We start from the raw sequence: 23,900 nt of genomic DNA on the forward strand, positions 1-23,900 counted from the left end.
ACATGCATGTACCTCTCCTCTCCTGGTCAAGTTAGTAAGAAACACCCCCAAACACAAAATCTTACAACCCATAGGAGGTGGATTTTGTGCTGGCAGCCTCAGGTAGATGAGTGACCACATAGGAGGTTAAAGGTCCAGAGCTGTGACCCACAGACCTGGACTTTTATAGGTGGTGAGAGGTCTGGGGCGACACTGGGGCTTGCAAGGCCCTCAGACAGGGTCTGGCTCACAGGTCCCCACATGCTCACCCTCTTAGGAGGGGGGCGCCAGTGGTCAGGGGCCAGAGACCTTCCTGAGACAAGTATCAGACAGTCTTAGGGGTCTGTGGGGTCCCAGCTGCCCACCGCAAGGGGGAGGCCTGCTTGAGGGGGTGCAAGGGGGGAGAAGGAGCGTTAAGGGGGGTTCCTCTGTCAAGAAGGCCTCTGTGCCCTGTTTGTGCCAGAGGGCTGAACAGCCCCCACTTCCCACCTCTCCATGGAGGGCCCCCCTGAGCAGCAAGGATTGCAAGTGTGTGTGTGTGGGGGGGAGCAGTAGGCCAGGAGCACCCCCCATACCCCCGACCCCACCCCAGACGGAAGGATGTGGAGTGGGGTCATGGTGGTGTCAGCCTCCCTCCCATTTGTTCATGGAGACGGGGCTTCCCGGAGGAGAGCTTCCTGGTTCGCACCACCTCGGGGCCAGTCTGGTCTCCAAGCTGGGGGCTTTTTAGTAGATGGCCTGCGACCTCTCCCAGCCCGGGGCTCCTGCGGCCACCTAGGCGAGGGCGGGGTCGTACCTACGACTCTCTGCGGGGAACCCTAAGGCCCCTTTTCTGCGATGGCCACGGCTTCCATAGTACACGCGGCCAGTTGGCACTCGCGGTGACCGCCGGACCCGGGAGGGGCCTGGGTGACGACATAGGCCGTGAGCCGACAGACCCGCTGGACCTGATCTACGGATTCCGCATAGCGCAGGCGCAGAAGGACTCTACCTAGAGGGTGAATGCGCACGCGTAGAAGTGGACAGCGCTGCCCTTGGCTCCCGGCATCAGAATTTGCGCGTGCGCGCTGTGGCGGAGTGGGCAGGGCCTTGGCCACCGCGCCCCGCCCGCCTCGTTTCCCAGCATCCCCCGCGGTAGCAGGCACTGACGTGGCCGCCGTCAGAGCCGCCATCTTGTGGGAGCGAAACCAACGCCTGGCTCGGAGCAGCAGCAGCAGCAGCAGCCGCGGCCGCCCGGGGTGAGGAGGGGGGCCAAGAAGGGCAGCGGGCGAGGCTGAGGTGAGGGCCGGGGAGGAGGGTGAGGCGAAGCCAGACCAGAGTGAAGGGAGGTCTGGCCTGGGGCCCCAGCGGGACTGGGCCGAAGTGAGAGGCCCGGGCGGGAGCCGAAATGAGATTGGCTCTGGGGCTGAGGGGAGGCCCGGGCGGGGACCGGGCGAGCCCGCCGAGCTAGGGGCTGAGGGGAGGCCGGGCCGCTCCGGGAGCCGCGCTGCGTCTGCGACGAGGTGAGGCCGAGCCCCGCCGGGCCGGGGGCCGAGGTGAGAACGAAGCGAGTCGGGGACGGAGGTGAGGCCGAATGGGGGCCGGGGATGCGAGCGGGCGGGAGGTCGGGTGTCCGTCCGGTGAGGCTGTGGACAGGTGAGGGCGCGGGTCGTGGCCGGTCGTGGGGTGTGTGGGGGGGTCGGGCCGAGGCTCGGGCCGGGCTGGGGGCTTGAGGCCCGGGGCAGGGCGCCCGGAAGTGCCGCCAGGGCCTCGGGCTCCCCAGGAAGCCCGGCTTCCTGCTCCGCCTCCCGCGCTCGTTCGAGGCCCCGAGCACCGGGGTCTCCGGGGCCGGCGGGAGCCCCGAGTTCCGAGGACCAGGAAACCGAGGTCCTGAGCCCGGGACGTGGTCAAGGTCACGCGGGCGGGCGGGCAGCGGGGGTTTGAGCCTAGTTCCTGTTTGCCGGGAGGACGGGGCCAGGCGGGTGGGGCCGCTACCTGCAGCCGCCGACGGGACACTACCCACTAGCTCGCGCCTCCATCCCAGATCGTCGTCTTGGCCGTCGCCGGCCGCGGGGAGGGTTTGGGCCAGTGTGGAGAGACCTCCCCGGCAGGACGCCCCAACTAACGCCCTCCCTCGCCTTGCCCCCATCCAGGTCACTGTAGCGTTGCTAAGGCTTTGCGGGTTTTTACAGAGGACTTTGCATAGGGTACGGCCGGTCCCTTGCACTAGGTCAGACAGACAAGCAAACAAGCAAAAACAAAAGGAGGAAGAAAAAAAAAAAGCCGCTCCCGATTTCCTCTAGAACTGCCGCTGCCGACTGACTTGCTGTCTGAAATGAACTGAGCGACCGGGAGGAGTCACTGGCAGGAAACGTGGGGTGTGCCCTGGAGGCCCCGTTAAGCTCTTGGTGGTGGAGCCACTTCTGGCGGGTGCAGCGCTCAGCCTTGTTTCTGGAACTAGTTCTTGTTTCTGGAACTAGTGGTCAGCACTTTGTTCTTCTGTTGGCGTGGTTGGGAGAGAGCCAGAAAGAGACAGACAGACAGACACACGCAGAAGAGTGTGAGATGCCATGGTGGTTCCCAGTGTCTTAACACGTGGGGACTTCTTTTGTGCTGTCAGTGCTTGCTGTGTTCAGCCACTCGTAGCCAAAGAACCTGGGATTCATGGGCCTACTGGCTGGGACAAAATTCAAAGAATCTGGCTGTTGGTAGATGCACTATCTTCTTTTCATTATTACTATCTTGATTTACTTATTGGATAGAGACAGCCAGAAGTCAAGAGGGAGGGAGAAGATTGAGAGGGAGAGAGACATTTGCAGCCCTCCTTCACCACTGCAAAGCTTTCCCCCCTGCAGGTGAGAATGGGGACTCCAACGTGGGTGCTTGCACATAGTAACATGTGCACCACCCTACCCCATTCCCCATCTTCTTTCCATACAGGTTTTCTTCTGTTAAGGGGCAGGTCGTAAGTGGCCTCCTTGTCAGTGTCTTCTGGGGTGACCTGCTGAAAAATCATGTCAGTGAGGGTGTTAGTGGCATGTGATAGCTGCCCTCCAATACAGATGTTCAAAATTGCTACTTGGAAAGGAGTTACAGCACATGGTTTTAGATAATAGCTGACTCATATGCTATCTGTTCGGCCTTGAAAGAAAGTGAGTAGAAAGCAAAAACTGGTTCTGTGCATCTCACAGATTTTTTTTTTTTTATCATGTGGTCAGACTATTTGCTTTGCCTCTTGCATAACATGAACAGGGGCATTCAGACTTGCTAGGTTTAGCCTCACCCAAAGACCAGGGTGGGCTGGAGCTACATGAAAAGGTTTATTTTCACTTTGGTGTTTTACTCAAGTAAATTTAAGTGTGGACCATTGACATTGGAGAAGATCTCCAGAATCAAGTGGCCATATTAACAAAGTTGTACAAATCCACGTTTTGTTTATATAATAAAAGTTCACATAGAATATTAATGTAGTGGGAGTCGGGCTGTAGCACAGCGGGTTAAGTGCAGGTGGCGCAAAGCACAAGGACTGGCATAAGGATCCCGGTTCAAGCCCCGGCTCCGCACCTGCAGGGGAGTTGCTTCACAGGTGGTGAAGCAGGTCTGCAGGTGTCTATCTTTCTCTCCTCCTCTCTGTCTTCCCCCTCCTCTCTCCATTTCTCTGTCCTATCCAACAATGACAATAATAATAATAATAATAACTACAACAATAAAACAACAAGGGCAACAAAGGGAATAAATAAAATAAATATTAAAATAAAATAAATAAATAAAAATTAAAAAAAAGAATATTAATGTAGTCTGAGAGTGTTGAATAATTTTTAGATTCTTCAAGTTGAAATTGCCCCCCCCCCCCAGATTATTGTAGTGCTGGGGATTGAACCTAGGAACAAAGCAGACTGTTGCTGTGAACTTAAGTCTACTCTATTGCAGGTCAGACTCACTAAGTATTTCAGCATATCTTCCTGGTATTGAGTCTCCAGTCTACTTGAACATTCATGACTTTCTGTGCATATTGTCCCTGAGAGACACTTCTGATCTTCCAGCCTTCATGAAATTAGAATAATGAGGGACCAGGCAGTGCCTCGCCTAACAGATCACACTTGCTACCATGTGCAAGACGTGTTAAGTTCCTAGTTCCCATGGTGAGGGGGGATTGCTTCATAAATGATGGAGCAGGTGTCTCTTTCTCTCCGTTTCTCACTATATGTTAAGAACAAAAAAGAAAATAAAAAATGGCTGCCAGGAGTGGTGGAGTTGTCATGCAGGCACTAAGCCCCAGCAATAACCCTGGTGGCAAAAAAAGAATGAACAGAGAAAGATTCCCTTCTGTTCAGGTCTCAGCATTAGAAAATAATTTCTCTAATGTTTTCTTTGTCTTTGGTATAGATGGCATCAGACATCTTATCTGAAGTCATCCTTTGGACTAAAAAAAATTTTTTTTTTAATGTTTCTTAGAATGATCCTAATGTTTCATGCATGCCTGATACTACTGAGCAGGCATGCCTCTGGCCCAGTCCTTGTATTATATATCCTTAGAGAGGGTGACACCAGTGAACCACCCTACTATCCATGGAAACTTCTCCCACCCGCAAGTGCTGCTCAGGCTACTTCCATTTAGTGCCAGGGAATGGAACCCAGGGCCTCAGATGTGGTAATGTGTACATTCTACTTGTTGAACTAAATTTTGAGCTCTAGACACAATTTTGACCTAGTGGTTTGAGAATGGGGAGGAGGGCTGATTCCAGACTGTCAGTGTGTGTGTGCTTGATTCCAGATGACATATGTAACAGGTTCTTACCCTTTTGTGATTGTTATAAATCATTTAAAACATGGCTGTAGTTCACCTGATAAAACTGTGCAGCTGTGTCTCTATTCTAGGTTTGTTTCTTGGGTGGATCAGATGGTCTAATTATAATTAGCTGAAAAGTGGCTAGCTTCAACTTCCTATTTCGAGGAGAATCTCCTAGGCTATACTCCCTACTGTATGGGTTGAAGGGATTGGCGCAGCCCTAACCTGGCAATAAGAGCAAGAAAATCTGTCATCAGCAAGTAGAAAGTGCCCTAAAGAAGGGTTCAGAAATAGTCAATAAAAAGGAGACTGATTTAACAAACATTAACAGGAGTGATTGTATATAGGAGACTTTTTTTTTTAACCTTACTGTGTTTAAAGTCAGGGGTGACTGATAATGTAGAACATAAATTATTGGGGATACTTAGTTATGACCTATGCATGTTTCTGGAAGTGTACAGTATACTTTATATAGCACAGAGAAACACTGTTAATGATACATTTTACTCCTCACAGTAACACTTGTAAGCTAGGAAGACTCATTTCCAAAGGACAGATCATATAAAATAGCTGACATAGCTTTCAGTTTGCATTATACATTACATGGAAAACTTGGTATCTCTGGGTACCTAAGATCTGAAACTTTGTAGCATGAAGTTTATGAAGTATTTTGTTGAGAAAGCAATCTAAACATTTCTGTCTAGACTCATTAATGGATGGTGGGTAAAATTAGTGTCATTGTTTTGGTCACAGGATCCAGAAGAATGCCTGTTAAAAAATTGTTAGCATTGTGTTTTCCTGTAACACTACCTGTCATCTGTAGATGAATGCAGTTCCTGATTAACTTACATTAACTCCATTTAAGAGGTACTGCATCATAATCCTGGTGGTGAATTTTTGCTTAAGCGATTACAATTTTTGGACTGGGGAGACATCATACTGGTACCCACATAGTCAACGACTGCCACCTCTCCAGATTCAAAGGAGGTCTCGAAACTTTACATCAGGCTCAACCTGACGCTGTTGACTGGCTACGAAAGAAGGGCAAATGCTAGAAGAAGAATACTGGTTATGCAAAGAGATTTTCGTGCTTGAGGCTCTGAGGTCCCAGATTTAGTCCCCAGTGCCACCATAAACGAGAGCTGAATAGTGCTCTAGTTTCTTTATATATCTTTTAATTAATGAGAGGGGTGGGGGTGTGGGGGTTGCAAGAGAGAAAAAGGACCAGACATCACTCTGGTATGTGTGCTGCCAAGGATTGAACTCAGAACCTCATGCTTTAGAGACCAACATTTTATTCCACTGTTTCACCTTCCACATCACTATCTTTGTCTCTCTCATAAAAATAAATAAAATATATTTTAAAAAACCAAAATTTTTTAGCATTTCTTCTCTGTCAGTGACATAAGTTTTAGCAAACTCCTGAGCAGATCACTACAAATGCTATCTTCAGGGGCCTAATGGCAAGTTTACCAAATAGATTCTTGTACATACCTACCCACTGTACTTAAACACTGCTGACCCCTCATGCTTGCCATTAACAGTAAACAGCGTCTTAAAATCCCTGGTTTCCTCACAGAGTGTTAAGAAATGTCTAGGGGCCTGATGGTGGCACAACCCATTTGAGCATACACATTACTGTGTGCAAGGACCCACTTGGCAATGGGGAAGCTTTATGAGTGGTGAAACAGTGCTGCAAGTGACTCTTTTTCTATTTCCCCTCCCCTTTCAATATCATGCTGTCTCTAAAATAAATAATGTTTTAAAAGTGCTCAATTTTTAAATTTTTATTTTAAATATAAGAGACAACTAGAGTATTACTCTGGCATGTGTGATACTGGGTATCATACTCCTGACCTATGCTTGAGTCTGATACTTCGTCCACTACATCACCTCCCAGGCTGCAGGTACACTTAAATGAGCAAGAAATTTATCGTTGACTTGATAAGTTTTTTTCAAAAAAACAGCCTTCTGGAACGATTATTTTGGGGGGTTTGTGGGTGCATTTTGTGTTCTGTCAAGTCAAAGTTGGGGACAATATTACCATATAATGGTAACTGCAGAATGTATTTATGTCAAATATATATATATTTTTTATCAGAGCACTGCTCACCTCTGGCTTATGGTGGTTGTGGGAAATTGAGCCTAGGACTGTGGAGCCTCAAACATGAGAGTTTCTTTGCATAATCATTATGTTGCCTACCTCATCCTTGTATTTATGTACTAAGAATGCCCCCCCTTTTGGTATAGTTTTAATAAATGTTCTGAGCTTTCCAGGAATGTAACTGCCTTTAAGCCAAGGGTGATTGTAATTTGTTCTTTTCAAAACCTTACCAAGAGTTCTCTATTCCAGGAAAGACAAAAATGCTTCATAAACACAACAGACCATGAGTGTTTGTGGTGCTAGCACGTGCCCTAGCAGTGTGTGCCCACTATTGAAGCACACGTCTTATAAGTCACTGTCTTTTGTTTTTCTGGTATGTTACAGTTGGGGCAGCATAATAGTTTGTGTTTTGTTTTCAGTCATATGCAGATGTTGCTTATGTTGCCTACTGACTTTGGGGATGGTAGAGGCAGTACTATAAAATGTCACGAAGGCATTCGGGAGCATGTGTTTGTACCTTTGTGAGAGGCCTGGCCTAGTGTGCCTGAGAGCCAACCAGGACCTTGAGCAGAAGCAACAGTCTTTTGACTTTCCCAACAGACCTTTGTGAGTGTTGTGTAGAACACCCTGTGGGGTAGAGGCTGCAGGCTATTGCAGATAGATGCTAGAGAGAAGGAGTGGCTGAAGCAGGACCTGAGCCATTAGTGGTAAGACTGTGCCTTCTAGAGGGAAAGATGGGAGGGAGAACTCTTAAGAAAGATATGAGGGCAAGGAAGATGGAGCTTTGGGGTACTCTAGGGTTTTAGTAAGGTTAGGTTAAACTCTAGAAGGCTGTACCCATTATGTTTGAAGGTTAAATTTCTGTGGGGAATCTAGGAGAGGAGTTTGGAGATAAAAGGAGAGTCTCACTGAGATTAGAGATGGGCTGGGGGCCCATCACTTAGGTCCATAAAGAGGGGCAGAAAATGCACCAAATACAGCTTGGTGGGATATCTGATTTGAGGGGGTGAATAGGGGTCCCTAGGATGTTTTCATCAGAGAATGTCATGAGCAGGCAAGTTTGCCCATGACCTGAGGTAGGAAGAGACACATCAAGTGGCCCCTCATACCAACTGGAGAGAGCTGAGTGTTGTACCTGTCACTGCTCACCTAGATGTGGGTTGTAGGAAGTGGGATTGTAGTAGAGGGTCATAAGAGACTACAGAACTGAAGCTTCTTCCAGTTAGGCTGGGGACTCAAACCTGGGTTGCCTTCAAGACAGACTGGGTGCCTTCCCAGGTTGCTGGCCTTCATAATTTTATTTTCAAAATAAAAGCTCTCTGAAGGAAACCTATCCAGTTTTGGAGACAGATTTAATCACTGCTGAGGCCATGTAAATTTGCTTTACCTTGATACCAGGGAAGTCTCCCAAGTGTCCTGCTCACTCTTGAGTGATTTTAAGGAGATGTTCTAAAAGCTTATAGTTACAGTTGTTAGAGTTCCTTTTTTTGTGTGGTCTCAGAGCTTCGTGCATGATGAATTCCATGACTCTTAGCCCAGAGAGAGAAAGAGATGTGTGCTAACATCCCCCCCATCCTGATATTAGGAGAGGGTTTGTGGTATAGCAGCTGACCTTTCTGAAAAGACACCAGGACAGAAACCTGGCTGACTCTTCCACATACTGCTGAAGATCACATAGTTAAATAAGAGGAATAACAAAAACAAAGTTGCCTCTTTTCTTTTTTTAAATATTTATTCCCTTTTGTTGCCCTTGTTGTTTTACTGTTGTAGTCATCGTTGTTATTGATGTCATCGTTGTTGGATAGGACAGAGAAATGGAGAGGAGGGGAAGACGGAGATGGGGAGAGAAAGACAGACACCTGCAGACCTGTTTCACTGCCTGTGAAGTGACTCCCCTGCAGGTGGGGAGCCGGGGGTTCGACCCGGGATCCTTACACCAGTCCTTGTGCTTTGCACCATGTGTGCTTAACCCACTGTGCTACCGCCCAACTCCGACCTTTTTATTTTCTAACTGCTTGAGCTGAAACAGGGTCGTATTAACCTGACAGTGTGCCTGTGCTCTGTGTGACTCACTGGGGCTGAGACTTGCACAGTAGTTGGTGCATGCACACATCTCAAGCCATGGTATAATTGTGGATCAGCCTTTGATTTTTTTTAAATTTTATTTATTTATGTATTCCCTTTTGTTGCCCTTGTTTATTGTTGTTATTATTGCTGTCGTTAGATAGGACACAGAAATCGAGAGAGGAGGGGAAGACAGAGATGGGGAGAGAAAGACACCTGCAGACCTGCTTTCACTGCATATGAAGCAAACTCCCTGCATGTGGGGAGCCTGGGGTTCGAACCAGGATCCTGATTCTGGTCGGTGCACTTTGTGCCATGTGCACTAAACCCGCTGCACCACTGCCTGGCTCCCAGCCTTTGATCTTTGACCCAGAAGCCTCTAAGAAATTGATGTCAGATGTGTGTGGAGGTGGAGGTCTGTTCTGTCACAGCTCCACCCATGTTCCATTATCTGTATTTGAGTCTCTAAGCTCAGTGATCTTGTTGCTCAACTACTAATAGCAGTGTGTTGAGGGCACACAGAGCAGAATAGTCAAGGGTCAGTTCCTGGGAAGAGACTGTTTCCTGAAGAAGGAGCATCTGAGCTTGGCTTCAGAGGTAAGGTGAGGGTTTTGGTGGGCACAGCATTAAGAAGTGGGGTAGACTGAAAACTGGATAATGCACAAGGACCCAGATTTAAGCCCCTGGTCCCCACCAGCAGGGGGAAAGCTCAACAAGTGGCAAAGCAGGGCTGCGGGTGTCTCTGTCTCTCTCTCTCTCTGTCTTTTCCTCAATTTCTCTTGACTCTATCCAATAATAAATATATTTTTTAAAAAAATGAAAACTAAGTGCAGCTGGGGTTAGCATTGCCAGAGTATTGAGCCAAAATCTGGTTTGAGTGGTCCAGGAGGTGGCGCAGTGGATAAAACATTGGATTCTCAGCCATGAGGTCCTGACTGAGTTCAATCTCCGGCAGCTCATGTACCAGAGTGATAGCTGGTTCTTTCTCTTCTCCTATCTTTCTCATGAATAAATAAATACATTCTTTAAAAAACAAAAATCTGGTCTGAAGGCTTGCTTTTATGAGCTCTCGGCCTTTCTCAAACTTGGGGAGTCCTCTGGCTCCCACTGTGTTGAGTTGAAATGCAATCCCAGTTGACTTCCAGAGAGTTAACTGAGTAATCTGTAGATCAGTGAGGGGTTGGTATTACCTATGTAATATTGGATGCTTGGTATTAAGTAATTTTTAATGTTTTAATGTTGTGGGTTAGTGTACATTTGTGTTTTTGGTCTTTGATTCCCCACCCCCTCTACCCCAGCAAGTTTTTTTTTTTTTGGCCTCCAGGGTTATTGCTGGGGCTTGTTGCCTGCACCACAAATCCACTGCTCCTGGAGGCTATTTTTCCCCTTTTGTTGCCCTTGTTTTTATCATTGTTGTGGTTATTATTATTGATGTCATTGTTGTTGGATAGGACAGGGGGAGAGAAAGATAGACACCTGCAGGCAGACCTGCTTCACTACTTGTGAAGCTACTCCCTGCAGGTGGGGAACCTGGGATCCTTACACCAGTCCTTGCACTTCGTGCCGTGTGTGCTTAAACCACTGCACTACCCCCCGACCCTCCCCCCAGCAAGTTTTTATAATTGATTAATTATTTGGGGTTAGATGGAGGGGAGGATATCTTTATTCTATAAGCAGAAAAAATGCTTTGGCTCTTGCAGTTAGTGGTGTATTGAATTGAATCAATTGCCTCTGGGTTGGTGTATACTTGTCTCATTTAATGGACAGTGGCTCTTGAGAGTTACGTTACTAAAGACCAAAAGCTACATTCATGAAAGAAACCATGGGCTATTGCTAGGTAGAGTTTATCTTTGGGGGCCCGGTGGTGGTGCACGGGTTTGAGCCAGCCGCCCCCAACCCCCACTCCACCCTTCGTGCACACCTTTGCAAAGAGGGTGGGTACTTCATGAGTGGAAAAGTAGGTCTGCAGGTGTCTGTCTTTCCCTCTTTCGTCTCCCTGTCCTCTCAGTTTCTCTATCCTAGCCTATAAAATGGAAAGAAAAAGAAATAATTAAAAAAAAAAAAAAAACTGCCACCAGGAGCAGTGGATTTGTAGTGCAGGCGCATCAAGTCCCCAGCAATAACTGGTGGTAATTTAAAAAAATAGAGTTTATCAGGAGTCGGGTGGTAACACAGCGGGTTAAGCACACATGGTGCAAAGCTCAAGGACGGGCGTTAAGGATCCCGGTTCGAGCCCCCGGCCCCCCACCTGCAGGGGAGTCACTTCACAGGCAGTGAAGCAGGTCTGCAGGTGTCTTATCTTTCTCTCCTCTGTCTTCCCCTTTTCTCTCCATTTCTCTCTGTACTATACAACAACAAGGGCAACCAAAAAAAAAAAAGAGTATCTTCAAAGTTGTCACAGCAAAAAAATTATGAATATTTGAACTGAGGATATGAAATAAAGTTACTGTGGTGGTGGTTGCACAACATATTATATACCCACACACATATATAATCATGTTGTATATTTCAATGCAATGTATGCATCAGTTATATCTGAATAAAACTGGGTGGGAGGAGATCAGTCAACTTAATTAGACTCCCCCCCCCCTTTTTTTTTTTTACCAGAGTACTGCTCAGCTCTGGCTTATGGTGGTGCTGGGGGATTGAACCTGAGAGTTTGGAACCTCAGGCATGAGAGCCTGTCTCTTTGCAGAACCATTATGCTATTTACCTCCACCTAGTTAGATCCTTTGAGTTAGTGTCTCAAGAAGAATATTCCTCCTTTGGAGCATGTTGTTAAATGCTGTATTGATCATAGTTGTTAGTAGCCCTGTGCTTATCACTAGTAATGTCAGTTTCCCCCCTCACACTAATTTCTATAAGATAAGTAACAGTATAACTCAGTTGTTGAAAAGTTCAACTACACAGTGTGTGGACTGACAGGGATACAGTTCTGGTTTGAGTCTTTTTTTAAATTTTTTTTTAAGATTTTATTTATTTATGAGAAAGATAGAGGAGAAAGAACCAGACATCACTCTGGCACATGTGCTGCTGGGGATCGAACTTGGGACCACCTCATGCTTGAGAGTCCAAAGATTTACCACTGCGCCACCTCCCGGACCACAGTTTGAGTCTTTTTAACAGACGTGCTGTGCATATATCATTTCCTGGGGAAATTCATCACTTGTTAATTTTCCTCCAAATGAATATTAAAACTGAGATCACAAACTTGTTATTTTGCTGTATATAACTTATACCACAATAAACCTGACTTGGGGTGGGAGAGCTGTGACTGTTGCCCAACTTCTAATTTGAGTAGACAGTTGTTTATCTAAAAATCCCCCATTTATGTGTGAGATGAGATGTAGCTGGGGGCAGGCAGGGCATCAGCATGTTCAAAGCACAGGATAGAATCCAAACTCATTTTCTGCCTCCCTGCTCCAGGTTGGTAGTTTCTTCTTTCTTACAACTTCAAAGTTGGATTATCTTGATATTCATTGTTACATTGTTTGTTAAATATAAAGTTATTCAGAAAATTTGGTAAGTAAACTTAATTTTTTTTAGCTGTCCTTGGCTCATCCTGAAACCTTTGAGCCTTCTTAGGACATGGAGAGGGTACAGATAGGATTTCCTTGGGTCACAGGTACATTTCATTCTCTTTAGCAACCAAACCAGTTATGTTAGATTCATTTGTTGGAGCAAATCAAGTGTGAACTCACAGAACTGGACTGGCTTCCTTGGAGGAGGTCCTTTTGCCCTTGACATGTGGGATCACTGTGGCTGGCCTAAGCTGGGGATGGGGCTGCATCTCACAAGTGTTTTCACTGCTTATAGTACATAGGATCATACAGACAGACCTGTAAAACAGGTTTTGACTGGAGGGCAGTGATTCTGTTGGAGGAAAGGTGGAATGATACCTGGGCTGTACTTCCTTCAAGTCAGAACTTGTGCCAAGAACAGGATACTTTTCAGATGGTCACTACTGGATCCTTCTGTGACAGCTATTAGGGGAACAGGCCAGGAGATAAGTATAGAAGCTTTGAGGGCAGGAATGATGAAACTCAAGATTTGTTGCTTATCTGCATCCTGGTTTCGCTATTCAATGCATTACATGGTTCCTTCTTTTAGGGGTTCCAGGACTTGGATATATGCGTGTGTGTGTGTGTGTGTGTGTGTGTGTGTGTGTGTGTGTGTGTGTGTGTGTGTGTGTGTGTGTGTGTTGCTTTGTTTATTTACAGTAGCCTTGTTAGGGAGGGCAGGGACCACACTGCTTGCGAAGCTACCTGCAGAGCTCTGAGGCAGACTGCTCAGCGAGGAGCAGACATTGGGACTTTGGGGTCCCTGGGAAGTGTGCCTCAGGAAGAGGAGCCAGGACTGCTTGGAGGTGGTGGGTACCACCCTCCATTCCCATGGACCTGTACCAGGAAATGTTCCGATACAAACTTGCAGATAAACTTCACCTCAAGGGGACATTTCACAGGTAAAACAGTAGCAGTCCTGTTTCCCAGGTACAGTTTCTTTTGTCCTTATCATCCTTGAAAAATTTTTTCATGGTTGTCATTACTTATAGTCCCACTAGTGTTGTCAAGCAACATATTTCAACCACATAGTTAACAGGGTCCCCTTTTATAGGGACTTATTTGTGTCCTTTGGTTCTCATCTGGACTACCTCTGCATCCCTCTGCTACTGGGAGCTCTTTGCTTCCCTATGGCAGCCTTTTAAGTCCAGTATTATTGCCTCTACTGAAACTGTCTTAATGTGGAACTCAAGGTTAAGGGCTCTACTTAAGTAATGCCTTTTCTGGATACTTCCAACGTGTTTGACCCATGCTGTTCTGTAACTTCTATGCTTTCAGTTCTTGTGTCTGTACTTTCAGTTCTTTGTGTACCTTCAGTCTGGACATTTCTGTCCTGGAATATTAAAGAATTTCTTATCCATAATTGTCGGTGGTCTTCTATCATTCAGATGTTAATAGTTTTCACCTTTTCTTCCTTTTTTTTTCTTCAGATTTCATTGGGTCTGTTCACAGCAAAATTGAGAAAATGTAGAGAAGCCCCCCTTACACTCCTGCCGCCATAGATACATAGCCTCTCCGTTATCAGCATTTCCTGCTAGAGAGATGTGGTACATTCACAGTTGATGAAACTACAATGATACATCATCATCACTCAAAACCCACACACAGCTGACATCATAATTCACTCTTGGTGCTGTATGCCCCATAAATATCATCATTGTATGGTATAGTAAGCAAGCAGTACACAGTAGTCTCACTGCCCTAAAAATTGTTTGTAAAAGTTCATCTCATCCTCCTCATTCTTGGCAGCAGTGGCTCTTTTTACTCTTTCCAGAATGTAACACAGTTGGAATCATATAATGTATAAACTTTCATTATATATATATGTGTGTGTGTGTGTATGTATATATTTCCCCTTGTTGCCCTTGTTTTTTATTGTTGTAGTTATTGTTGTTATTGATGTCGTCATTGTTGGATACGACAGAGAGAAATGGAGAGAGGAGGGGAAGACGGGGAGAGAAAGATAGACACCTGCAGACCTGCTTCACCCCGTGAAGCGACTCCTCTGCAGGTGGGGAGCTGGGGGCTCGAACCAGGATCCTTACGCCAGTCCTTGTGCTTTGCACCACGTGCGCTTAACCCGTTGCACTGCTGCCCTGACTCCCAATGTATAAACTTTTAAAGATTGGTTTCTTCCATTTAGTACTAAGTACTTAAAGTTCCTATAAATCTTTTCATAGTTTGATAGCCCATTTCTAGTACTGAATAATTGTTCCTTTGTCCAAATGTAACAGCTTGTCCATTCACCTTTTGAATGACATCTTGGTTGCTTCCATGTTTTGACAATTATGAATAAAACTTTTTTACATATCTGTATTTATTTCCTTTTGTTGCCCTTGTTTTATTGTTGTAGTTATTATTGTTGTCATCGTTGTTGGAAAAGAGAAATGGAGAGAGGAGGGGAAGACGGGGAGAGAATGATAGACACCTGCAGACCTGCTTTACCCCCTGTGAAGCGACTCCCTTGCAGGTGGGGAGCTGGGGGCTCGAACCGGGATCCTTAAACCAGTCCTTGTGCTTTGCCTGACTCCCTGAAGCAGATTTTATATTTTCTGTTACTGTCAGACACATGGTACATTTTATATAGGAAAACAAACTAAAAAAGTCAATATGACAGCTCAGTAATTTCCTTGAGATTCCTTTGGTCTGAGCTTTGTGCTTCCATTGAGGACTTTGGGGGGGGGGGTAGAGGTGAGGGCTGGGCCTAGGGAGGCCTCCATATACGAATGAGGTCCTAGTTTTTTGACCTTCTGGTCTCTTTCTGTTCAGATCTTCAGAGCAGTGTGTCTTCCTATGAACATGCCCCCACTCCCTTTGACACAGTCCTGACGTACCCTTCTTTGTAGGTACTGGACAGGACTCCTGATTCAGTTTGTCCAGGAAGTCCCCTTGTGTTCTTGTAGGATTGAGGAAGGGCAATAGCTGGCAGACTATTGCCCTACACTACTCTTAACTTTCAGAATTTGCCTCTCCCTTTTCTATTTATCCTTAGGGGTTAGTCATCATTTTTCTTTCTCTTGCCCCATCCCCTGTCACTGTGGCTTTATTGCTCCAAGCCACCGTGTGTGTGTGTGTGTGTGTGTGTGTGTGTGTGTGTGTGTGTGTGTGTGTGTGTGTGTGTGTGTGTGTGTGTATTTTTTTCCCCTAGAGAGGAAGGGAAAGACACCACAGCACCAAAGTCAGCTTGAAGAGACTCCTTTGGGCACAGCTGTGATGACTTGTTCTTACCTACTAGGTGAAAAGGGAAGTACTAGTTCTTGTAGATCTCAGTAAATGGAGAGAACAGTGGTTCTTTATGTAGATTGCTAACTAGCTAGATTAAACCACCACTGTAGCATTTATTCCCTCTAGGAAATAACTGTCAGTGGTTGCTGAATCTGGAGGGTAGTTGTTGGGGAACGAGTACAGAGTTACTGAGTGCTGGGGGTGGGAGTAGTGCACTGTTTCCCAAGTTGGTGTGGTAGAGTGTTTCTGTGTGTTCCACAGACTGACCTCTTACTCCTGTTTTTGCCGGGAATCTGAAGGCTGGGGGGGGGGGGGTTCAGAGCTGATTTCTGGGGAAGGTATAGGTGGCCTTTGTCACCTCTTTGGAACACGGTCTTTGAAAGTCAGCACAGGTTTTTGTATTTGAAGACTTCTTGGCTTTATCTTAAATGCTGAAAATCCAGATTCTCAATCAGTGTCTGAGAAAGTGGCTGACTGGTTCTGAGTCCTTATTTAGAAATAAAACAGTCAAAGAATGAAGGTACTATAGCATGGGGAAAACCAGACCTGGGCTGGGCTGGGGCAGGACGCTGATATCAGGTTCCACCAGTTTAATGACACTCTAGCATTTCTGCTCTATTGAGGGGAGCCTGGGGAGAGAGTGTTGAAGAGGGGGTGACTCAGCTGGGAAAATGGCCTCCTGACAGTTTTCCATGGGTTACTGCCTACCCCATAAACTTTCAGCCTGTGAGTGAAAGTGGGCTTCTGGTTTGTGCCATGGCGCCTCCAGCAGGGTATGTGTTTGAGCATGGGATTGGCCATGTTTCCCTGGGGCTTGATGGGCATTTAGGAGTCATGGACACCTTCAGGTTCTTATTTTAAAATTTCTGGTTGGGTGTGGGGTGGGGCAAGAGATAGCTCATCTTAGTCACTCATGGGTCTTGGAGTACCTGAGTGCCCTGTGTTTCTCCCTAAAAATAATGGGGATATTGGCCTGGGGAGGTTGCTTAGTAGTGACGTCAATAGAGCAAACCAAGACTCTGTCCTTGTTACCTTGTGGAGGGCTTATTGCTCATTTGAAAGGCAGAGCTGTCAGATAGTAGCACCCCCTCCCCGTGGACATTGGGCATTGCACTGCAGAGCAGCCAGTTGAGTGAACTTGAGCCAAGTTGTCATCTAGATTCTGGTATCACTTCCCACACAGTAGCACTGGCCAACTCTGTTCTTAAGGTCCCAGAATGTCCCTGTTAAAGGTAGTTTGGGGACTCCGCAGACCAGGTGAGAACAGTTTTTTCTTTTTGGTTAGAAACAGGTTTCATCAGCTTCTAACTCTTGTGATTTTTTAGGAGGTAGTATCACTACATGGGTCTGTCCATCTGTCTGATAGACAGTCTCCAGACTGCTGTGTGGCTCGCTGATCCTGAGCACAAAAACTGACAGATACTTTCTTCACTACAGGTTTCTCTGGCCAGTGTTGCTCCCACCAGTCTACAAATATGGGGAATATCTTTGCAAACCTCTTCAAAGGCCTTTTTGGCAAAAAAGAAATGCGTATTCTCATGGTGGGCCTGGATGCTGCAGGGAAGACCACCATCCTGTACAAATTGAAGTTGGGTGAAATTGTGACCACCATTCCTACTATCGGTGAGGATGTTGAGCCGGGGCTAGGGAGCTGGGAGATACCTCTGGGAGGTACTCACCCTGCCATTGTGCTTCCTGCAGGCTTCAACGTAGAAACTGTGGAGTACAAGAACATCAGTTTCACCGTGTGGGACGTGGGTGGCCAGGACAAGATCCGGCCTCTGTGGCGCCACTACTTCCAGAACACACAAGGTGAGTGGGCCTGTCTCTGCTTCTTGCCTCCCCTTTTCAGATGGCCCGTGGGAGAACTGTGGGGGGGTGCCCTTGGCACCCGCATTGATGCCCACTGCTTTGCAGGTCTGATCTTTGTGGTTGACAGCAATGACAGAGAGCGTGTGAACGAGGCCCGTGAGGAGCTCATGAGGATGTTGGCTGAAGATGAGCTCAGGGATGCCGTTCTGCTTGTGTTCGCTAATAAGCAGGTACCCACTGTGCTGCCTGCAGTGGTATTTACTGCGTGCATGTGCGTGTCTCTGAGCCACTCCTTGTGCTGAAGTGGCCATGTAGGGCAGAGAAGCAAGAGGTGGAGCTGAGCACTTCACTTGAGAACTGGAGGGTTTGTGGGTGGGGTGGGGCCAGGTGGGGCTTCACACCACCCTGCTGATCCATGATCACCCTGCTTCCCTCCCACCAGGATCTTCCTAATGCCATGAATGCGGCTGAGATCACGGACAAGCTGGGCCTGCACTCCCTGCGCCACAGGAACTGGTACATTCAGGCCACCTGTGCCACCAGCGGGGATGGGCTCTATGAGGGACTGGACTGGCTGTCCAATCAGCTCCGGAACCAGAAGTGAACCAGCACTCCTCCTCTCTCCCTCTCACCCCCTCTCCACCCTCGCTTTTCTCTCATGTGGCAAACGTGCGCCCTGTGGTGTGAGTGCCAGAAGCTGTCTCCATGGTTGGTCACAGTGTGCTTCACCATGCTGTAAATGTGCAGATGCAGCCTGCAACCGGGTTTTTATTTAATGTAAATAGTTTTTGTTCCCAATGAGGCAGTTTCTGGTACTCCTATGCAATATTACTCAGCTTTTTTTATTGTAAAAAGAGAATCAATCCACTGTTTAGTACTGAGAGGGGATTTTAGGCACACGTGGCCTCCAGGAGTTACTGTGTCAGATGGGCCCGGTGCACCTTTTTCTGGGCTTTTAGACCTGTTGAGATCCATTTTGGTGTTGGTTTTTAACCCGAACTCAGTGCATTTTTTAAAAATAATTAAAAATACAAGATAAGGAGAACACTTGAACACAGAAGGGAGAAATGTGCCTAGTGTAGATTCTGCAGTCGCTGCCTGAGTGTGGTCCTGTCACCCATGAGGAACAGGAAACGATCCATTCTGCATGGTCACAATAGGGTCCCTGTGATTTGCTCTGTCTCGGGTCAGATCACCCCATATCCATTGCGTTTGTGCTTGTATTTGTGCTTATACGGCCACCCAAGAGTTGGGTTGGGGGCTGCAGCCAGCCGCTCTCAACCCCCTTGGAGGGATCCCAGGCTTCCTTTGGGACAGTGTGAGGTGCTTTGGCTGGAAAGCTCTGGCAGGAGTGGGAGTCTTGCTGCCCCCACACTCACTCTAGGCTGGCTGGGATCTCACCAGTAAGAGTGTGGGTGGGTGGGCAGGGCTAGTCATTCTAGAGCCACAGCCCCTCAGAGCACCCAGCTACATGTGCTGTCACTCCCTCAGCCTGCAAGGGTCAAATTTGCCATCAAAAACGACGACCTCTACTTTTTTCTTTTGTATTTTGATAAACACTGAAGAAGCTGGAGCTGTTAAACTTTATCTTGGGGAAAACCTCAGAACTGGTTCATTTGGTGTCGTGGAACCTCTTACTGCTTTCAATACACAATTAGTAATCAACTGTTTTGTATACTTGTTTTCAGTTTTCATTTCGACAAATGAGCACTGTAATTATAGCTGTTAGAATAAAATCTCTTAACTATTTCATGGGCTCTCCAGTGATTGGTGTTGCTGACAAGCCTGCCTCCTAGTGGCTGGTGTTGGTCACCTCCTGGCCCCTGCCCTGTCTCCTATGTTCACTGCCCCACCCATATTCAGTGAGGGAGGGCCCTGGCTGTGCCACTCCCTCCCCCTTACCTCTGGCAGACGTGGTTCAGTGAGTGCCTTTACATTGACCTTCCTACTGGTTGCCTGGCCCTGGTGCTGCCAGTCTGGGCAGTGCTGGCCTGTGAGGGAGAGCAGCAGGGCTACTTACCACATATCTGCCCGGATGTGTTTTGCCCTGGTGAATCCTGAACCTCTTTGGGTGCTGGGTAACGACACTTCTTTTATTCCACCAATCTTTCCAACTGCAGGACTTTGAAGTGGGGTAGTAAGTCTGAGAAATGGGTGGGCCAGTCCTTTGATGGGGGCCCTATTTGGTGCCCGTTTTTTGTTTTTAAATTGTGAGTGACAAGTCCATTTGATGAGGGGTACAATTCCCACCACCAGAGTTCTGCATCCCAACCCCTCCACTGGAAGCTTTCCTATTCTTTATCCCTGTGGAGTATGGACCCAGGATCATCATGGGGTGCAGAAGGTGGAAGGTCTGGCTTCTATAATTGCTTCTCTGTTGGACATTGACATTAGCAGGTTGATCCATACTCCCAGTCCATTTCTGCCTTTCCCTAGTGGGGCAGGGTGCCCCTGCTTCTGTAGCTAGAGGGTAGTCTCGATCCTTTTGGGCACCGGTCTCAGCCAGTCCTCACCCAATCAGTGCTGCAGCTCTGAAGGCAGAATTATCTTCAGATTTCAAAATGAGATGCAAAAAAAAGAAAAAGATACATATTTCATCACAATCCAACTTTGGTTTTATCTTTATTTACATGGCTACAAGATACAAGTTTCAGTGATTGGGCTACAGGCTTCCTGGCAGAGATAATAGGGTGTTAGTGTGTGGGTACACTTTAGGGACAGTGGGGGGGGGGCAAACGCTAGAAGAAGAAGGGACAGTGGGTAGGAAGAACCTTGATGGGGAGGCAAGAGTGACTTGAACCACCAGCCTCATCCCATAAGCCGCAAAGATCTGTCCCTGCCGTGATTGTCTGCCCTCCACACAGGCCTACTTGGAGCTCCTTGTGCAACCGTTGTCATCAGAAGTAGCCAGCAAGTCCGAGCCTATAGGCACAACCTTCCTAATGGGGCCTCAGGCCAACCAGAGCCAAGCCATCCTCTGTTTTCATACACTTTTGTTTAGTATGATTTCACTTGAAAAATAAGTTTATTTAAGTACAAAGAGTCATTATCAAGAAAATAGAAATAGATGTAGTGGTTTTTGGCCTCCGCTAAGACCCTTTGGGGCTCAAAAGCCAATACATCAAAGACTGGAAGGCACAGCCAGACCTCCCAGGGTACAGCTGTCAGCCACCTTGCTCACTTGCAGAGGCCCCAGGGGGGTTCAGCTTCCAGGGAAGCCTTGCTACAAAAGGTCCATGTGTGGGCAGGGCCTCAGTCGCTGTCATGCCGTCTCCTCTTGTGGCAGGGGGAGGAGGAATCTGAGTGCTGGGGCCTGGAAAGAATAGGCAACTCTTGTGTGAGAGCCACTTGCCCAGCCTTACCCATTACCTCTCAGGGCAGAGATGTACTCACCGGGAAGGGGACGGTGAAGAAGAGGTTGCCCTTCTCCGGTGCTCCTTTTCTTTCTTCTTTTCTTTCTTATGTTTCTTCTTTTTCTTTTTCTTCTTCTCTTTCCTGCTCTTCTTATGGCTCTCAAGGCTATAAGGGTTCCAGAACACAACAAGACACAACTAAGATGGGGGGGGGGCACTTGAGGGAATCAAGGGCTCATTTTTTAAACTGTTATTGGATAGAGACAAATTAAGATGGAAGGGGGAGATAGAGACACCTGCAACACTGCTTCACCGTTAGTGAAGCTTTTCCCCTTGCTGGTGAGGGAGGGGCCAGGGGCTTGAACCTAGGATCTTACACACTATGATGTGCCCATGACCAGGTGCACCACCACCTGACCCCCAATCAAGGGCTCATTCCATTAAATGCAACTCATGTGAAGTTATGTATTACAGGTTCTGCCAGACATCTCTGCCTCAACCACCCATCTGGCATGGACCCTCCCCTCCTATAGCTCATACACCCTTTGATCCTTAGAGCCACTCCCAGGGCTGCCAGATTGGTGAGAAATTGTGTGTGTGTGTGTGTGTGTGTGTGTGTGTGTGTGTGTGTTCTCACAGTGGCCAGAATCCTCCCCACTCATTAGCTGCCTCATACAGCTGGGTTCTGCCGGACGGAACCAGCCCAGAACTCACCATTTTTAGCACAGGGGTGGGAAAAAATCAGCCTAAGGGCCATATAGTCTGGCCAGTAAGTACTAATTTTTAAGTTGGTTTTATATAGCCTGCAAGTGGTGTTAAAATAGCCAAATGACCTTTTGACAGGGAAAAAAAAATCCCTCATTTCTTCGCTAAAGGAAATGGAATGAAGATACAATGAATCCTGACAGGAAAAACAAGTCCCTCACTCCTAAAGAAGGAAAAAGGGTGAAGAAATGTGAATCCTTTAAGGTTGGGCCCCTGGCCTCCTCACCTGGGCTCTTCCTTTTCCTCTGAACGAGGCTTCTTCTTGGTTGAGGATGGGGAGGTCCCTGGTCGGTCCCTGGTCTCCACGCGGTGGTGCTGCCAAGGGAAGCCGGGGTTTCAGGGGCCAGGCGGGTGGGCGGACCCTCCAGAAGACGCACAGTCCTCACTGAGAAGCACCAAGGCCCTCCTCACAAGAGCACAAGAGTCCCCGATGTTTGGGGGAGGTTACCGTGAACACTGACAGCCCCAGCTTAGCTGCTGCTTTGTCTTCTCGGGACAGCGCTACCCGGCCAGCGGAGCCACTGCAGGGACACGAGTTATAACCCCTCGGTTAGATCTCTAGGCAGCCTTCACAGGAACCCAGACGCTTCCTGGGGTCCCCCACCCTCCCAGAGGAGCCCTGTCGCCCACCCCCCGCACCTGGAGCTTCCCAGGCCCAGGAGTCGGTCCACTCCCTTCTCGGGGTCACCTCCTTCCCGTTTGCAGATCTCCACAAAGTCCTGCGGGAGAAGGAAATGGCAGGCGTTGGGTGCTTGAAGCACCGCAGGGTCGTCTCCCGCCCCACCCCGCTTTCCCCTGCAGGAGGGCCCACTCACCTCCTTGCTCAGGCCCGTGGGCTGCCTCCTCACGTTCTTGTAGCCACTGCAGGGGGAGCGTGCGTGTTTTAGGGCTCAGCAAGCCTCGCCTCGGTCCCCGCCTCGAGGTCCTCCCTCCCCGCCCGGGTGCACTCACAGCGCCGCCATGAGCGCCTCCTGCTCCGCCTGCTTCACGGCCGCCAGCTCCTGCTCCCGACTCAGCCCCGCGCCGTCCGCCCGGCCCTTGGCATACCAGGTGAGGTCGCGGCCCTTCTGCCAGCGGCCCACCGGAGCCATCAGCGAGTTGCCTGCGGGGACCAAGCGCCGCGTCCGTCTCAGGGAAAGCCGGTCCCCGCTGACCCCGACCCCTCTCCAAGTCCCCGCCCCCGCGCCTACCCAGGTAGTTCTCCCTCTGCTTGTCTGTCTTCACGTCCTCCCAGCTGAACTGATCCTGCCCGCCGCGCACTCCACCCCGGCTGGACCCGAACATCTTGCAGATAGACTGCAGCCCCCACTCCCACACCACGGCGCGCCTCGTGACGTCACGCCTGCGACGCACTCTCTCCTCCCGCCCGGCGCGCCTGCGCAGTTTTGCGACCGGAGGAGAACTTGGGCGGAGGAGCGGGGCCAGTGCTGCCTGCAGGCGCCAAGGCAGTCAGTAGGTGATGTCACGCTGTGGGTGACGCCAGGGGCACCCCCATCGGCATCTCTGGGTGCACTCGGGGAGGAGTCACGATCCCGCACAGTACCCGCACCAGAACCCCTCGCCATTGCACCCCAGCCTGGCTTGGGCCTGAACGGGGAGCAGAGTGGGTCGCGCGAAGCCTGCTCGCCCCACGCGCGGGAGCCTCCCAAAGGCGGGCAGGGTAACCGGGGGCCACGGGAGGATGCTGGAGGCCTTGTGGCAACCAGGAGTCAGGATACAGATGAGCTTAGGGGGCGGGTGGAAGGGCGATGAGCAGCTTCCTGAAAGCCAAAGGCAAACTGGAATCTGTCTGATCTGACTCCAGCCTGGCCCAGGTCTTGAGACCCCCCTCCTCACATCCACCCCTGGTTTCCCCTGAGACTTCTCATTCCCAAAGTCTGATCGCTGTTAGCCTTCAGAAACAGTCCAGTTAGGTCCATTAGCCACATACACACACACACCCAAATGAGGGAAGTTTCGGGGTAGTTTCCCTCACCACTTCTGCCCAGCTTCTGGGATACAAATCTTCCCTGTTGCTCCCACCCCCACCCCTCCAGTGGTCCCTACACCACTCAGGCTCTGATGGATCCTGCTTCGCCATCTTCATGAATATCAGGATTAATTTGGCCCTGAGCAGCAAGTGCACTTGAGGCTGGCATTACCCCAAGATGAGAGCAGGGAACTGGTAGTAGCTGGCAGCTAGTGGGTTAGGACTCAAAGGGAGCTCTCCAGGTAGTAATGAGGTGGAGATTGGCACTAAGGGACACCCCCGGAGAAGGCAAGATGACTTG

The 23,900-nt window shown here is 48.6% G+C and overlaps 2 protein-coding genes across 5 annotated transcripts in view; one reads left to right on the forward strand and one right to left on the reverse strand.

Annotated features, from left to right (window-relative positions):
* The window catches only part of ARF1 (ADP ribosylation factor 1), a 442,994-nt gene extending 423,733 nt beyond the window's left edge, over positions 1-19,261 (forward strand). The window contains exons 2-6 of one of the 4 annotated variants that reach the window (XM_060197421.1): positions 1,183-1,217; positions 17,138-17,323; positions 17,402-17,512; positions 17,618-17,742; positions 17,955-19,261. In XM_060197421.1, coding sequence (XP_060053404.1) covers positions 17,176-17,323; positions 17,402-17,512; positions 17,618-17,742; positions 17,955-18,116 — 546 coding nt within the window. In that variant the 5' untranslated portion in view covers positions 1,183-1,217; positions 17,138-17,175 and the 3' untranslated portion in view covers positions 18,117-19,261. Of the gene's footprint in view, positions 1-1,084; positions 1,258-1,492; positions 1,515-17,137; positions 17,324-17,401; positions 17,513-17,617; positions 17,743-17,954 lie in introns of those variants that run through there. The other 3 variants (XM_016193430.2, XM_007535073.3, XM_060197419.1) reach the window with 3 other exon arrangements.
* An 843-nt stretch (positions 19,262-20,104) lies between these two features.
* Positions 20,105-22,974, reverse strand: C9H1orf35 (chromosome 9 C1orf35 homolog). Its single transcript, XM_007535075.3, has 8 exons — positions 22,821-22,974; positions 22,582-22,732; positions 22,446-22,491; positions 22,270-22,349; positions 22,079-22,151; positions 21,857-21,945; positions 20,906-21,031; positions 20,105-20,825 (listed from the first exon to the last, which is right to left on the reverse strand). Exons 1-8 carry the CDS (start codon positions 22,912-22,914, stop codon positions 20,765-20,767), a joined length of 720 nt encoding a protein of 239 aa, XP_007535137.1. The 5' UTR covers positions 22,915-22,974; the 3' UTR covers positions 20,105-20,764.
* Positions 22,975-23,900: the final 926 nt, after the last annotated feature.

The sequence above is a fragment of the Erinaceus europaeus genome, chromosome 9 (genome assembly GCF_950295315.1).
Source record: "Erinaceus europaeus chromosome 9, mEriEur2.1, whole genome shotgun sequence".
NCBI lineage: Eukaryota > Metazoa > Chordata > Mammalia > Eulipotyphla > Erinaceidae > Erinaceus > Erinaceus europaeus.

Coding starts and splice junctions, on each gene's coding strand:
- C9H1orf35 (XM_007535075.3), bottom strand. CDS start 22,914: ATGTTCGGGTCCAGCCGGGGTGGAGTGCGCGGCGGGCAGGATCAGTTC. Junction 22,152..22,269: donor CTGGGCCTGGGAAGCTCCAG/GTGCGGGGGGTG, acceptor GTGTCCCTGCAG/TGGCTCCGCTGGCCGGGTAG. Junction 21,946..22,078: donor TGGGGCTGTCAGTGTTCACG/GTAACCTCCCCC, acceptor TTCCCTTGGCAG/CACCACCGCGTGGAGACCAG.